General features: G+C 36.5%; 1 protein-coding gene across 1 annotated transcript in view; it reads left to right on the top strand.

Moving 5' to 3' along the window:
* The window catches only part of Malrd1 (MAM and LDL receptor class A domain containing 1), a 719,676-nt gene that overhangs the window by 306,063 nt on the left and 397,188 nt on the right, over nt 1-16,425 (top strand). The window contains exons 21-23 of the mRNA XM_052156848.1: nt 7,636-7,792; nt 13,050-13,160; nt 15,983-16,196. Of these exons, the coding sequence (XP_052012808.1) occupies nt 7,636-7,792; nt 13,050-13,160; nt 15,983-16,196 (482 nt within the window). The remainder of the gene's footprint in view (nt 1-7,635; nt 7,793-13,049; nt 13,161-15,982; nt 16,197-16,425) is intronic.

Here is a 16,425-nt window from a genome sequence, read left to right as displayed (position 1 = left end):
ACACTAAGCAAAGACATACACACACACACACACACACACACACCAATCGGGCATCAATTAAGCTATAGCTTTCTGTCTCTTTTCACCCAAATCTTATTTTGATCTTATAATATTAGCATAGTATAGTATATAATTTTAAAAGGTTGATGAGCTTGAAAAATTCCAATACCTTAAAAAGTTCATATTCTCCTTTTTTATTTGATATATTTTTTATTTACATTTCAAATGATTTCCCCTTTTCTGGCCCCCCACTCCCTGAAAGTCACATAAGCCCCCTTCCCTACCCCTGGTCTCCCATCCACCCCTTCCCACTTCCCTGTTCTGCTTTTGCCCTATACTGCTATAGTGAGTCCAGAACCAGGGACCACTCCTCCGTTCTTCTTGTACCTCATTTGATGTGTGGATTATGTTCTGGGTATTCCAATTTTCTAGGCTAATATCCACTTATTAGTGAGTGCATACAATGATTGATCTTTTGAGACTGGGTTACCTCACTTAGTATGATGTTCTCCACCTCCATCCATTTGTCTAAGAATTTCATGAATTCATTGTTTCTAATGGCTGAATAGTACACCATTGTGTATATATACCACATTTTTTGCATTCATTCTTCTGTTGAGGGATACCTGGGTTCTTTCCAGCTTCTGTCTATTATAAATAGGGTTGCTATGAACATAGTGGAGCACATATCCTTATACGCTGGGGAATCTTCTGGGTTTAGGTCCAGGAGTGATATAGCAGGATCCTCCGGAAGTGAGGTGCACAGTTTTCAGAGGAACCGCCAGACTGATTTCCAGAGTGGTTGTACCAGTTTGCAACCCCACCAGCAGTGGAGGAGTGTTCCTCTTTCTCCACATCCTTGCCAACACCTGCTGTCTCTTGAATTTTTAATCTTAGCCATTCTGACTGATGTGAGGTGAAATCTCAGGGTTGTTTTGATTTGCATTTCCCTAATGACTAATGAAGTTGAGCATTTTTAAGATGCTTCTCAGCCATCTGAAGTTCTTCAGGTGAAAATTCTTTGTTTAGCTCTGTACCCCATTTTTTAATAGGGTTATTTGGTTTTCTGGGGTCTAACTTCTTGAGTTCTTTGTATATATTGGATATTAGCCCTCTATCTGATGTAAGGTTGGTGAAGATCTTTTTTCAATTTGTTGGTTGCCTATTTGTCCTTTTGATGGTGTCCTTTGCCTTACAGAAACTTTGTAATTTAATGAGGTCCCATTTGTCAATTCTTGATCTTAGAGCATACGCTATCGGTGTTCTGTTCAGGAACTTTCTCCCTGTACCAATGTCCTCAAGGGTCTTCCCCAGTTTCTTTTCTATAAGCTTCAGAGTGTCTGGCTTTATGTGGAGGTCCTTGATCCATTTGGAGTTGAGCTTAGTACAAGAAGATAACGTTGAGTTTGTATAAGCTTCCAAAAAAATAGGACAGAGAAAACATTCCCATTTCAAAAGGAAAAACCAATGGATTGTGAGGTTAATCACTTCACCCACTACAGTGGAACCAGCAACTATCAGGGAAAACATTAAATCCTACAGCTCCATATTCTGCATGTGGGGTAGTCCTATCCCTTAAGCTTTGCCAGCTGCAGGATCATGCAGGTTTCCATTTAGGTATAGGCTAGCTTCATTTCACACCCATGTACTCCTGGAGGATGTGCCCTGGACCTGACATCTCTAATGTGCTGGGTCCTCTGCTGTGCTTACATCACAGGTGTACTCTGTTGCTGTTCAGAATCTCTCTGCCAGGAGTTGAGTTGGCCTCAAAAGTTCTCCATACTCCCTCATTATTTTGTCTTTTACGCCTTCAAAATCAGAACTATATGTAAACAGTATCATCAAATTCTGCCAGATGGTGATGCAGGTAATCTGGCCTCCTTGTACCCCAGCAGTTTCAACATCTGGGTGCTGACTTTGAAGAACACATTCCTGTTATCTCAGGACATAGCAACAGGTTTCTCTTGAGTAAAACCAATCTCTTTAAATGTGTAGCTACTTGATTGTCTGCATTCTTCTTGTCTGAAAAATTAAGCTCACCCACACACATTTATTTTCTCAAACAAATTAGTTTCTTATCTTTAAATTCAACACACCTCAAATTCTGTAGTTAGGGAAAGACCACAGCCACCTTCCTGCCAAAATATCACATAAATAGCTCCTAGTTCAATTCCTGGTAAACGTCCATGTTTGCCTCTAAAGTCATTCAAGGCCAGCCATATTGTCTGCCCACTATCCTTGTTTCCCAAAGTATTACTATCTTCCACTACCTACTAAGTCAATTTAGCTTTAATAAGAGCATGCATTGAATTTCTTAGCCAGAAGTTCCAACGTCTTTCATGTATCTCCCACATAAACTTTCTAAAAAGCAAAATGCCACATGGATGGGTTTATCAAAATAGTACCATTACTTTTCTGTGACAACTTCTGTCTTAGTTCTTCCTCTTGTTGATCAGCTTCACTTCCTGACAGTTACTGGTTCCACTTTGGTGTGACCATCCATTCCAATGTCTTAGTTCTTCAATTTTGAAAACAATGTTTTCTCTGTCCTATTTTTTGAGTGCTTATAGGAATTCAGAGTTAATAGTATTTAAATTTTAAGGTTAATAGTATTAAAATTTTAATGCCCATGAATCTTTTAAAGTTGGATACTACACTACACTACACTATACTACACTTGGCATGAGTTACAGTTAAAATGGGATATGGGAACACAAAGTAGAAAACTACAGCTGAAAGTATTGCCTTTCTCTTACTTGCTCTTTCATGTGTGTGTGTTTGTGTGTGTGTTTGTGTGTGTGTGTGTGTGTGTTGATAAAGAAAGAATTTTGGTGGTTCCTGTCTCAGTTAGACTTCCTGTTGCCAAATATCAACAGGATGTCAAGCCTAGGACTTTTTTTTTTTTTTTAATGTTCAGATGCAAGGCCTCCACAGCATCATAGCAGGCAACGTTGCCCAGAAACTCAATACAGTTTTTAACATTATTTTTTAATCATATCACATTCACAAACCATTTTCTGTTGTCAAAAACTTTATCCCCTAGTTCAGTTGCATTATGTGCTTCTCTCTGGAGCCATACTCCACAATTTAACAGTCTGGGCATTTGAAAGTCATTAATTTCTTTTAAAAAATGGCCATAACAATTCCAGTCCCACTTAGAAAAGAGTGTTTTAAGTGATATGTGAAGACTAGCAATTCATCAATAGAAATTGATAAACCAGTTAGTTTTGGCATATTATACGAGGCAAAAAACAATCTCAAGAATTTGACTTAAGGTTGCAGCAATAATTTAAAGAATGGCCATTACAGGTCATATCTTAATAGCAATGCTAAGTTTTACAGACCACTTGAGAAACATATTTTACATATTTTATCATAAAGTGCTATAAAGTTAAACCATCGCAGACTGCTTTTTTTTTTAATTTTTTAAATCTTCTTTCACATCCAGATATTATCCCCTTCCTGGTCTACTCTCTGATTGTTCCACATCCCTTACCACCTGCCTCCTGCCCTCTATCTCCTCAAGTATGTCCCCACTCCTAGTCACTACCCTACCAGAACTCTAAACATTCTGGGGCCTCAAGTCTCTTGAGGATTAGGTGCATCTTCTCTGACTGAACCCAGACCCTGCAGACCTATGTGGTATATGTGTTGGGGGCCTCATATCAGCTGGCATATGCTTCCTGGTTGATGGCCCAGGGTCTGAGAGATGCTGAGGGTCCAGGTTAATTGAGCCTGCTGGTCCTCCTACAGGGTGGCTGGCCCTCTTCCTCAGCTTTTTCCAGGATTTTTCTAATTCAACCATAGGGGTCAGCAGCGTCTGTCCATTAGTTGGATATAAATATCTGCATCTGACTCTTTCAGCTGCTTGTTGGGTCTTTCAGAGGGCAGGCATGATTAGACCCTTTTTTGTGAGCACTCCATAGCCACAGTAATAATATCAGACCTTGTGGCCTCCACTTGAGCTGGATCCCACATTGGACCTGCTTTTCCTTGGGTTCTTCTACATTTCTCTCCCAGCAGTTCTTTTAGACAGGGGCAATTCTGGGTTAGAGTTTTTGACTGTGGGATGGCACCCCCATCCCTCACTTGATAGCCTGTCTTTCTGCTGAAGGTGGGCTCTACAAGTTCCCACTCCCCACTGTACAGCATTTCATCTAAGGTTTCTCCCTTTGAGTCCTAAGATTCTTTCACCTCCCAGGTCTCGGTACATTCTGGAGGGTCCCCCAACCTCGTATCTCTTGAGGTTGCCTGTTGCCATTCTTTCTGCTGGCACTCAGGGTTTCAGTCCTTTTCCCCCACTGAATACCTGATCATGTTCCCCTCTTCCCTCTCTCTGCCCTCTGTCCCACCCAGCACCCTCCCTACCACCCCCTCCTGTAATTGCTTTCTTCTCCCTCCCAAGAGGGATTGAGGCATCCTCATCCTTAGGTTTGTGAACCTTTCTGAATCATGTGGACTGAATCCTGGGTATTCTGTACCTTTTTGGTTAATATCCACTTATTAGTAAGTACATACCATGAATGTCCTTTTGGGTCTGAGTTACCTCACTATTCCAGATGCTGTTTTAATGAAAGTTCACATAGTAAATAAGTAACATGTAGTCCACTTAGTGACAAACTTGGATAGAAAAATATAGGGTATTTTTTTTATTGGTTGATTCATTACTTCTTTTATAAACATTGATGTATATATCGATGCGCTATTCTTTATATCCCTGGTATGCTAGGGTATTAAGCATATAAGAATTAATGCTGGCATATTTTTTCACTGCAATAGAATTTAGGTATATTCATATAGTAGTACTGCTTCTTAAAATTGCCTTAACTCACATCTTCTCTCTTAGTTCACTTTCCTTCACTATACTAGGGTATATGAGATAAACAGTTTAAAAGAAGAGAATATGTTATGGTTAACAGTAAAAACTGATTTCATGAATATCAGTCAAGGTGGGGCAACATGACAAGGAGCACATTCTTGGCCATAGCAGATCGAAGCTGCTCATCTCACTATGGTCAGGAAGCAAGAGACAAGAGGCCATTGATGAAACGTATTTTTTCAGTTGTATACACTTGGTGACTTACCTCCCCCAGATAGTCCCCACTTCCATCCTCTTTCCATGCTCATTAGGCTGTGAATCTGTATTTGAATTACTCCACTGATGGGGCTAGAGTCCTCAGGATCCTCTCCCCTCCCCAAAATTCCACTTTTAAACATAAATACCTCATGGACCACCCCTTCAACACACTAACTGTAAGTAAATATTTTTTATCCAAACACTCACACCCTGGAAGGCAGAATGTAGGGTTGCTTATTTCATTATCAGAAACTTACAGTAGAAACATAAACATAAATTACACCTGCTATTTGCTGCTTATCTAAAATTGGCCAAGTACTAGGAGATAGTCCACTTATTGATTTCTTATTAAGACCACAAAGAGAGTTATCTTAATGTACAAAATGCAGGGCCTATATTCAGGGAAGTTAAATAGCCTGGTGAAAATGTGAGTACCTTGAAAATAATGAGACCAGAGGTCAGTCCCATCAAATGTTTTGCAGTCAATTTTATTTCCAGTTCCTTGGATAGTCACTGGCAAGTCCAGCAGGACCGAGCACCTAGTAAATGTGTGGCACTGAATGAATACATCTGAGTTCCTCTCTATGTATTCCTGTTAGCCCTCCCTTTCTAAAGCAAAGGATAATAAAACTCACAATGAAAATGGTTTTAATAAGCAATAAGCTTAATCTTTACAGTATCAAGTAACTACGATAAGAAGTGGCAATAAAAATTAACATTTTTTAAAGGAGGTTTGTTTTCAAAATATGAATAATTGCTTTTTGAAATGATGTCTCATACAGCTATGTAATAATTTGGTCTCCCAGTATAGAGGAATGCTAGGGCAGTGAGGCAGGAGTGGGAGGGTGATTGGGCGAGCACACCCATAGAAACAGGGAAAGGGGGATGGGATAGTGGGTTTGCAGAGGGGAAGTAGGACAGGGGATAACATTTGAAATGTAAACAAATAAAATATCCAGTAAGAAAAAACCTGGTCTCTCTTTAGTAATTTATATCTCTTTAATGAATTTCTTAAGAACATAAAATATCTTTTATGTGAAAGGAACATTGTTATTTATTTATTATTACCATTTCTGTCTTTTGTCTGTTAGAACCTCAGTCTAGGAAAGGAAATAAACATTTTTAAATTAGCTATAAATTAGGTTATTAAAATTTGTTGACATAAAAATGAACAAAATTAATAAGGAGGGAATAATGAACATGAACTAAAAGGGTTTCTAATCTGTAAGTTATGCTTCAGGCCAGGCTTGAGTTATATTTTGGTCTCTGTATTGGTGTGTTTGCCATTTCTTCCTCCTTACTCTGCACTCACTGGCTTAGGACACAGAAGATAATTTCTGCAACCACATCAGAATATTTGTCATATCATTTGCCATATATTAGAACAAAATTAACCATATTCTAATATTTAATCATTTTGATGTTCACAATAATTCACATTCATGTGTCAATAGACACTGTTTACAAGGTCCATTAATTCAGAATCAGAACACAGGACTATTCCAGGTGAAGGTTAAAGATGTAACTATGCCATAAAACATTATCCTTATAGAAAATAATTATAGGACTGAAATCAACCAAGTAGAAACAAAAGTAACTATACAAAGAATCAACAAAACCAGGAGTTGGTTCTTTGAGAAAATGAACAAGATAGATAGTCCTTTAGCCAGATTAACCAGAGGGCACAGAGCCAGTACTCAAATTAACAAAATTAGAAATGAAAAGGGAAGGGAGCTTATGGGACTTTCAGGGAGTCGGGGGCCAGAAAAGGGGAAATCATTAGAAATGTAAATAAATAAGTATATCGAATAAAAAAAAAGAAATGAAAAGGGAGATCTAACAACAGAATCTGGGGAAATTCAAAAAATCATCAGATCCTACTACAATAGCCTATACTCAACAAAACTGGAAAATCTGAATGAAATGGGCAATTTTCACCAAATACCAAAGTTAAATCAGGATCAGATAAACCATCAAAACATTCCTATAACTACTAAAATATAGTAGAAGCAGTCATTAAAAGTCTCCCAACCAAAAACATCCCAGGACCAGATGGGTGTAGTGCAGAATTCTTTCAGACCTTCAAAGAAGACCTAATACCAATACTTTTCAAACTATTCCACAAAATAGAAACAGATGGAACACTACCCAATTCATTCTATGAAGCCACAGTTACACTGTATATTCTCCCTTGGAGATGGAATGGTTTCTGTCTAATCAGGAACCTGTCACAATTTCCTTTCATAAAGTACTTCATAAACGATTTTTTTCTACTTCTATCATGTTTAATGTTTGAAATAGATTTTAAAAACTGTTTGAGTGATTACTGCTTTTAGCTTCAGAAGACATCATGTACATTTAAGAGGCATTTAACTACTATAAATTATTTTGATGAGTTAAAAATATCAATACTGAGGTATATATTTTAAAATAAATTTTATTAATTTAATAAAAAGAAAATAATTATATAGCTTTAAAATAGAGACATTGTCAAACTATGTCATGATTTATCATTTTTTCTTTCTGTGTATGATGGATGGTCTTCCCACCCCCACTAGAAACACCACAAAAGGTTCATACCTGTATGCTGACAGTTCCAATGGGAAGTTTGGTGACATCGCTGATATTGTCACTCCTGTCATCTCTCTCATGGGACCGAAGTGCACATTGGTGTTCTGGACATATATGAACGGTGCTACAGTGGGCTCTCTTCAGGTACTGTATAGTCAATACTGCTTTGAAACGCCTCTATGAACACGTATACAGCATAATTTGTAGTGTAATCAAAGGAAGTGGAATTATCATTAGCATCACAATGAGATGCTGTAGGAAAAGCTGTTTCAGAGCTGGACATTTGTGACTGGAACATGATTTTCTTTTTCTGAAATATACAGCTATTTCCTGCCCTGAGTTTGAGGCTTTTGTGAGATGCTGTTTTTATATTGGGGCATGTCATGTTAATTTCAGCATCCATGTTGACAGTATGATGTAATAAAATGGACATGATATGTGGGTTTTCTTTTTTTTTTTTTTTTTTTTTTTTGCAAAGCTACAATCTGGTGTCATCTCTGGGATAGTGGTAATACTACATTTTTTAAACAGATTTCTTTTCAACTTGTTTACTTAAGAAGAAAAATAACTCTTAAATTATTAAGCACAATAAATGTTTCACAGATTTCAGTTACAACTTCAGTATACCCATTAATTAGAGATATTATTTTTTGGTTAATTGCACACTGTGTCAAGTCTTAACACAAACTACAAAGCAGTACACATTTCTAATGCCTTTCATACGAATATTTTCTTACCCTTTCCCAGACATCTTGGATGTCAGTATTTTAAAATTAAGCAATTGAGATATTTTTTAAAATGTCCTGCAAAGTTGGCTTTGCCCTGTATATTTTTTGCTATGGGTTCATCTCACATGATGTTATAACACTAGATACCATTGGTTTATGATTCTTGGTCTTGTTTGTTTTGTCTAATTTATAGTCATGAATATGTTGTCTTGATACTCAAGGTCTTTCAAAATTTTACTCTGACCCCATTTATTGAGCAGTCTTTGACTACAGCATACTCTTTGCCCCAACTAATTTACTATGGCTAAGTGTTATTTAAGACAACTATTCTGTCTATATTTCTAGTTTCCTTTTGTTTTAAATCAAAACATTCTCAAGTACCTTTTTTCAATTTACTCTTTTAAATTTATATAAAATACATGACTAAAATAATTATATTAGTATAAATATCACACTCCTATGTTTTTCCAGTGCATTAGTCTATTAAATTAACATTTGTTGGATTCCTAGATTGTCTCGCATTTACTTACAAGACAGTCTGGGACTATCTGTTTGACAAACCAAATTATTTTATAAGCAGTTTTTATTTTCTTTCTTTTATTCTTTTCCTTATTTCTTTCTTGCCAAAGCAATCAATCAAAGCTTATTTTGCACAGAGAAATATCTGGAATTAACTACTTCTAGTTCGTGTCTAATCTCTTTTGCCTGACCAAAATACATATCCAAAACTTAGAGAGGTCTCAGCAAACCACGTCCACCCTGTGTCCTGCCTACATTTTGGATATTCTTTGGTAGAAAATTGTATGGAAGATTATTTGTTGATTATACATGGATCTAGCCCAATTTTATAGAATCTCTGTTATATTTTACTAATTTTTATTGCTTATTTGTTATTTTCCAGGTAACCATATTCCAACATTAACTCTCAAATACCTGTCCTAGTTACAGTGAATAGTTTTAAAACAGTACTGATGGAATCAATACATAGATGAAGACTATCCTTTGAAATACTGTTAATCGGTCTTCCTAAAACACATGTGTTTGCATTTACAGTAAGATGAAGCTATACCACTTGTGGGTTTTTGCTTATAAGAGAAGGAAAGAGGCTGTGGCAAGCTACACTACTTCTTTTCTAGTAATTTACTGCATGTTATAATTTTCTTTTTGCAATAAGTGTGATTGATTCACATTTATGGCCGTGTTCTACAACTTTCAGGAAAATATTTCTTTTCTCTAAAACCTGTATTTTACTTTAAAAATGCTATTGCTAATGATTTTTAATGGAAAATTTAGGTTATCTTTGTAAGGCCCACCTTATTTATGATAGATAAGTCTTCTTTCTTTTTACTGGTGGAAGACTGCCTCAGCTTATTCTCACCATCAGACCTTTTTCATTTTTATTATATAAAATAATATTTCTATGTAATTATATTTTGATCATATTTTTTCTCTCTCAGTTTTGTCCAGATCCTCTCCTTCTGCCTAACCAACTTTAAGTTAATTCTCATTATCAAACCAAAGACCCTATACAACAACAAAATGCCCAAAATTTAGAAAAAAACTTACAACATGACCCAAAAAGAAAACCAAAACAAAACAAAACAAAAAAACCCAAATAAATGCTTGTGCACATAAAGCTTTGGGGGTCCATTATTTTTGACAGTATTCCCGAACATAAGTCCTGTGGCTGACATACCCAGTGATGTCATTCATTAGAGAAAACTGATTTTTCTCTCTCCCGAGAGGCATAAATGACAGTTCCATTGTTAACCTTTATATTAGCAGCTAAGTTTATATTAATTCATTCATAAATTTTTATAAGTATAACACAATAAAATAGAATAGAATAAAACAAAAACTATCACAACAATTTCACATGAAAGACCAGCAGAAGGAGAAGGCAGAAGAATCAGACAGAGCCCCACTCATTCATACACTCAGAAACCGCATGAAAACACTAACACTTAAATTTACCACATAAATAAGGCAAATTAGTCTTCCAGTGAGCAGTATCATAAAAATGTATTTGCGTGCATATATGCAGCCGTCATTTTAATAACGTAAACTGCCTAAACAATATTATGAAGGTGTGATTTTCATTTGCTTTGCATTGGTATCAGTGGATAAAATCTATGGGTGGAAACACAGGAATTGAGTTGGGACCATCAGAAGTCATATGGAAAGGAGACGGTTGGCAGCTTTCCTGTCATACCAGCTCTGGACTTGACCAGTTAACCTAGATAAATCCATAAGCTTGGGGTTTGATGAGCGACCCTGTCTCTAAACAACTGTCTTTTCTGTTCCAGTAAAGACAGGACTCCACAGGCATGTGTGTCTCCACATGTATGCACACACCTTATTTTAGTTAAAATAATCATTATAAATTACTTTGTGTTTCCATTAGTAGTATAAACATTAGAAACAGTTTATTTTTGTGGTAGAGATTAAAAAGTAACTAATTACCAAATACTTAAACAGTAATATATATGCTTCTTATATCTGCTAATGATTACACATAACATTAAGTATGTTGTTATTAGTATAACACTTTGCAGGTAGTGACTGGTTAATCCTACCATTCATGTAGCATTAATACAAAGATGTTTTCCCTAAATATTCTTTTTTTGTTTTGTTTTGTTTTTTTGGAGACAGGGTTTCTCTGTGTAGCCCTGGCTGTCCTGGAACTCACTCTGTAGACCAGGCTGGTCTCGAACTCAGAAATCTGCCTGCCTCTGCCTCCCAGAGTGCTGGGATTACAGGCGTGTGCCACCACTGCCCGGCTCCTAAATATTCTTTTAACATTCTTCAGAAATGGATTTATTTTAATGATAATTATGCTTTTTGATTTTGCTATGTAGAATTAAATATTCAACGACCAAAAATTTGAAGCCGTTATTTCTTGCAATATTTTACTATGATAATGCTATATGTATAAAATAAATTTATGTGAGCCTAATCTGTAAACCATGACACCATTAATTTACATTATTTGTATTTATTATTGTTGTTTATGTGTATGATATATAAGTTCAAGTTCATATGTATAGACATCAAAGGAGAACTTTTAGGACTTATCTCCTGCCCTGATGTACAGCAATCAAAATATCATTGTCATTCTTGTAAAACAAATGCTTTTAGCTTTTTAGACATCCCTCTAGCCTGTTACTTTCTATCTTAAAAGTTAAAACCCCAAATTAGTTCTAAATATTTGTCAGTTTTATAAATTACATTTTAAAAAGTAATGTTATAAAGTAAAATATCTACTTATTTTGATAGAGAAGCTACATCACTAATCCTAATGTTCTAATTGTCTTCTTCCCTCCCTCCTTTCCTCCCTTCTACCCTCCCTCCCTCCTTCCATCACTCCCTCCTTCTCTCCCTGTCCTTCCCTCTGTCACCCTCCCTCCTTTTGTCTCTCTCTCTTTTTCTATCTCTCTCTCTGTGTGTATGTCTGTGCGTGCATGTGTTGTATGTGTGTGTGTGCATGTGTGTGTGTGTGTGTGTGTATGTGTGTGTGTGTTTGTATGCATGTTTGTTTTCATTTTGAGATAGGTCTTCACTATATTACCAATGGTTATCTCAATCTTTTTCAGTATTTTCCCCTGCCCTCCTGCTTGTGATCTGCCCGCCTCAATCTCATGAGTTCAGGGATGTCAGATATTCACCAGCATGTTTAGTGCGTTAAACTCTTGGTGGCTTAATTTACATCATTTAAAAATCCAAGCCACAATAATTGTAGTATTCATCTAATGAGAGTAATCCAAATCCCCATTCTCAATGAGTAAAGTTCTTTGCTATCACTATAACAGAGACTTTAGTTCATATATAAAGAGGGAAGGTTTGTGTGGGGTTGTTCTTTGGAGTCGGTGACTTGGTGAGTAGCTTCACTGCTTTTGGGTCTTGTGGTTAGGCAACACATCGTGGAAAGACATTGTGGTGAACTAAAACTTTTATAACCTGAATAGTAAAGAGAGAGAAAATGGGTCCAGGCCCCATGCTCTTCATTAAGGTCCCGAACTCAGTGACCTAAAAGGTACTTCTAGGATGACTCTCAAAGCTTGCACTCATTCCCAGTGATGCCACTTATGAACCAACCCAATTCTCCTGTACCTTTGGGGGATAGTAAAGTACCAACTATAGTAATTACAACAGGCTTTTCTTGGCTTCAAACCACTGAGCAGGGATCTCATACAGAGTGGGCAGTGTTCACATATAACACTCATTTGTGCTGCTATGCTGTCCTTGGATTATGGCATAACTGTCTACTAAAACCAATTAGGTAGAGAAGTCATTCTCAAAAGAGTGTTCTAGTAGGTAATTTAATACTTTCCCTTTCAATCATGTATATATTGTTTAATATATAACACATCAGCTCCTGCTGCCACATTTTTCATAAAGCCAGTAGAGTTAGATTCCTAATAAAATGGTGCCTGGGTTCCAAGGATTTCATTTTCAGATACTCATGAACACCTTTATCACATCGCCACACAGAGCTTGTGAGATTTCTCCCTGGGGCACGGTGCTCTGTGGTCACGCTAGAAAACTAACATATCTAATGAAAATGTGTCTCAGATTTTCCTCTCAGGGCCTACATGTAGGTATTAAAAACCTAAAAATCCCACATGTTTAAAGCCTAAATATTTAAAATCCTATTACTTGATTTCTCTCTCCAGGTACTCATCAAGACGGACAATATGATTTCCAAAGTGTGGGCTCAGAGTGGACAGCAAGGGCCACAGTGGAAGAAAGCAGAGGTGTTTTTAGGCTTCCATTCACATGTGGAGGTCTGTGTAAAGAAAGAGCTTTGTTAATTTTTTGTCTTGAATACTAATTTCTTTCTACCTCTCATTATCTTCATTTCTTCCCATTTCCAATTTGATGTGCTGTGTGAATGCAGAACATTTAACACCCCATATGGCATTTTCCATAAAGAATGTACCATTTTAGAAAGCCATAACTTCTCCCAATTAGACAGTAACACTTGTTGGTACACTTAATTTGAATGAGAGTCATCTCTTATTCTCAGCAAGCTTCTCACACTGAAAGAATATTTCTCCAAATTCTGAGATTCAACATTCACAGACTTTAGTACAGACAATTGAAATGTGACTTCAAACGCCATCTTTGAAATTTTTTTTAATGGTTGAACCTTCTTACACTGAATAGACTTGTGTAATTAAAATAACTTTTCAAACAAGTGGAAGTGTATATGCCTTTATTTAGATTTTAACATCAATAAAATAACACATATCCAACAATGTAAAATTTCAATACAAAAGATTACAATATTAAAAATAAAGAATATCACAATGTGAAAAGACAGATGCTATTGTTTCCATTTGACAGTCATATTAAGAATTAGGAGATCAGTAGTTTGGATGAGAGTTAAATTTAATTCTTGGCTATTATGAAAAAGGAATCTTGGCTATTAACATAAATGGAGTAAGAGTCCATACTATTTATGCAGGAAAACATTTCTCTCTTTTTATTTTAAGTGTGTGGTGAGTTCTAGGAATTTGAAAATACGCAAATGATAAGATCATTGTTAAATATTGTATTTGCTGTCTTGTTTATATAAGAAAAGAAAAGTAGTATGTGTATACATAGCAAATATCTCCATGATCCTTCTTGTTAAAGCAGCGTGTTTCAATAATGGAAGCTCTTCCTGATGTACATGTGTAAGGGCTTGATACTGCTCTATGCCCAATTTCCTGAAATGTTATGTGGAATAAATGTCTTGTATTTCTTGCCTTCTATATGACTATCTGGTTCCTTCTTAAGCATTTAGATATGCATTAGTGGTCCTTTCCATATTAGTGTATGGATAAGAAGATCTAGCTAAGGAAATAAAAGTGTGAGAATAAATTAATGACTTTATAGTTAAGACTTATCCTTAAAAGGAGACTACATATTCAATTTCAACAGATGTTCACTGGAGACAAAAAAAGTCTCAGCAGGAATATATAAATGGGTCTGCTCCTGTCAGATACAGGTTTCCAAACCAGCTAAAATATTTCTTATCAGTTCTGTACATATAGAATATTAATATGGAAAATTTGTGTTCAAAGGGTATTAAGTGACATTTTAGCGTGTAGAAACATGGATATAGTTTTTCCAAGATTCAAATATTTTGTGCCATGATATTTCTCTAAAAGAGGTGTTCATACTGATTGAATCTTTAAGTATGGGTGGCATATGCCTTATGGTTTGATTGCTGTGAAAGGGCAACATGACCATAACAACTCTTAATTAGTGCTGGCTTATAGTCAGAGGCTTAGTCCTTTATCATTATGTTGGCAAACATGGCAGAGTGCAGGTAGACATGGTGCTAGAAGATCTGAGAGTTCTACATTTTGTTCTGAAGGCAACAGAAGGAGACTATATACACTGGATATAGTATGAGCATATATAGACCTCAAGCCCACCTCCACAGTAGCACTTCCTCTAACAAGACCAAACCTATGTCAACAAGGCCAGACCTACTAATAGTGCTACTCACTATGACCAAGTAGTCAAACACATCAGTCTAAGAGGGCCATTCCTATTCAAACTAGCACAGCATGTAAAACTTGCTTTTCTTAGGACTCACTTATCTCCTCAGTAACAATGCATTGAGCATCAACTGTGAAAAATACACTGAGAAGGTCCAGCGATGAGCAAATGTGTTCATGATTCTTTAGTCATATGATTCCTTTCCCTTTAGACTCTGAAAGATGTCACCTTGTCTTACATGCTGAAGCAGCATGAGAAGTCTGAACACTCTTTGGAGAGTCCTATATTTTGAAACAATGTTTCATTATGATAACCAGAGCAATCATATATGCATATACACATACATACAAATAGACACGTACATACACACACATATACATTCATACAGTCACACGTACCTACCTGTGTGTATGTGTGAGCACTGAAGACCCTGTTATATATTTAAATGTATCTACTCACTTAACCTTGACAGCAATCTAGCCTTATTTATAATGTAATGGTTAATGGGTACATATTTAGTTTATAAATTGGAACACAGAAGTGCCTGCCTCCTCCTCCTCCTCCTCCTCCTTCTTTTTCTCCTTCTTCTTCTCCTTCTTCTTTCTTTCTTTTTCTTCTTCTCTTCCTCCTCCTCCCCTTCCTCCTCCTCCTTTCCTCCTTCTCATTCTCCTCCTCCTTCTTCCCCTCTGTCTCTCTGTCTCTCTATCTCTGTCTCTGTCTCTCCCTCTCCCTCTCTCTCTCTCTTCTCTCTCTCTCTTCCTGCATATACATGAATGTGTGTGTGTTTGTTTCTGAGAAGGAAGCAGTCTTGTGTTGGATGTCAGAGCTAACATAGGGAGTGGCTATGGGCTCCTGCCTGAGGTCTAGACACTAAATGCTAACTATACATACAGTAGGCAGTAGTGTTTATTTTCTCATATTAACAGGTACTGAATACAACAGACTTTAATGATGCTATGTCATTCGGAACCACTCTGAGCCATTATCGCAATGGCGGACACTTATATTGAGGTACCTGTAATGGGAGTCAAACTAGATGTGCTTGATATGTGAGTTCTGAACTTCTTGACAGTATAATGCTAATTGGATTTTCTTACTCATTTTGTCTTTTTAGATTATCTTTAGGGCAAAACGTGGTATCAGTTACATAGGAGATGTGGCAGTAGATGATGTTTCCTTTCAAAATTGCTCCCCACTACTGAATACAAACAGAAAGTGCACCACTGATGAATTCATGTGTGCTAACAAGCATTGCATTGAAAAGGACAAACTGTGTGACTTTGTGAATGACTGTGCAGATAATTCTGATGAGACCACGTTCATCTGTGGTAAGTGAAAGGGTGTTTTTCTGCTCTTTACTTGGCATTTGTCATTGAAACATACATTTTAGCTAGATCTCACTAGTAGATGCAGCTGTATTGATTTAACTGTTTAAGTGGCCTTGTTTCTCCTTCTTAGTATGTAACTTTGAATGCAATTTATAGAAAACTGATGGATGGCTTTCTGTTTTTGTATGAAGGTGTATGGTAATTGAGCTGAATTGGAAAGTAGGTAGAG

This window comes from Apodemus sylvaticus, chromosome 14 (assembly GCF_947179515.1).
Source record: "Apodemus sylvaticus chromosome 14, mApoSyl1.1, whole genome shotgun sequence".
Classification (NCBI taxonomy): Eukaryota; Metazoa; Chordata; class Mammalia; order Rodentia; family Muridae; genus Apodemus; species Apodemus sylvaticus.
Note: the sequence above shows the minus strand (reverse complement) of the source record. Positions and strands in the feature narration are given on the sequence as shown.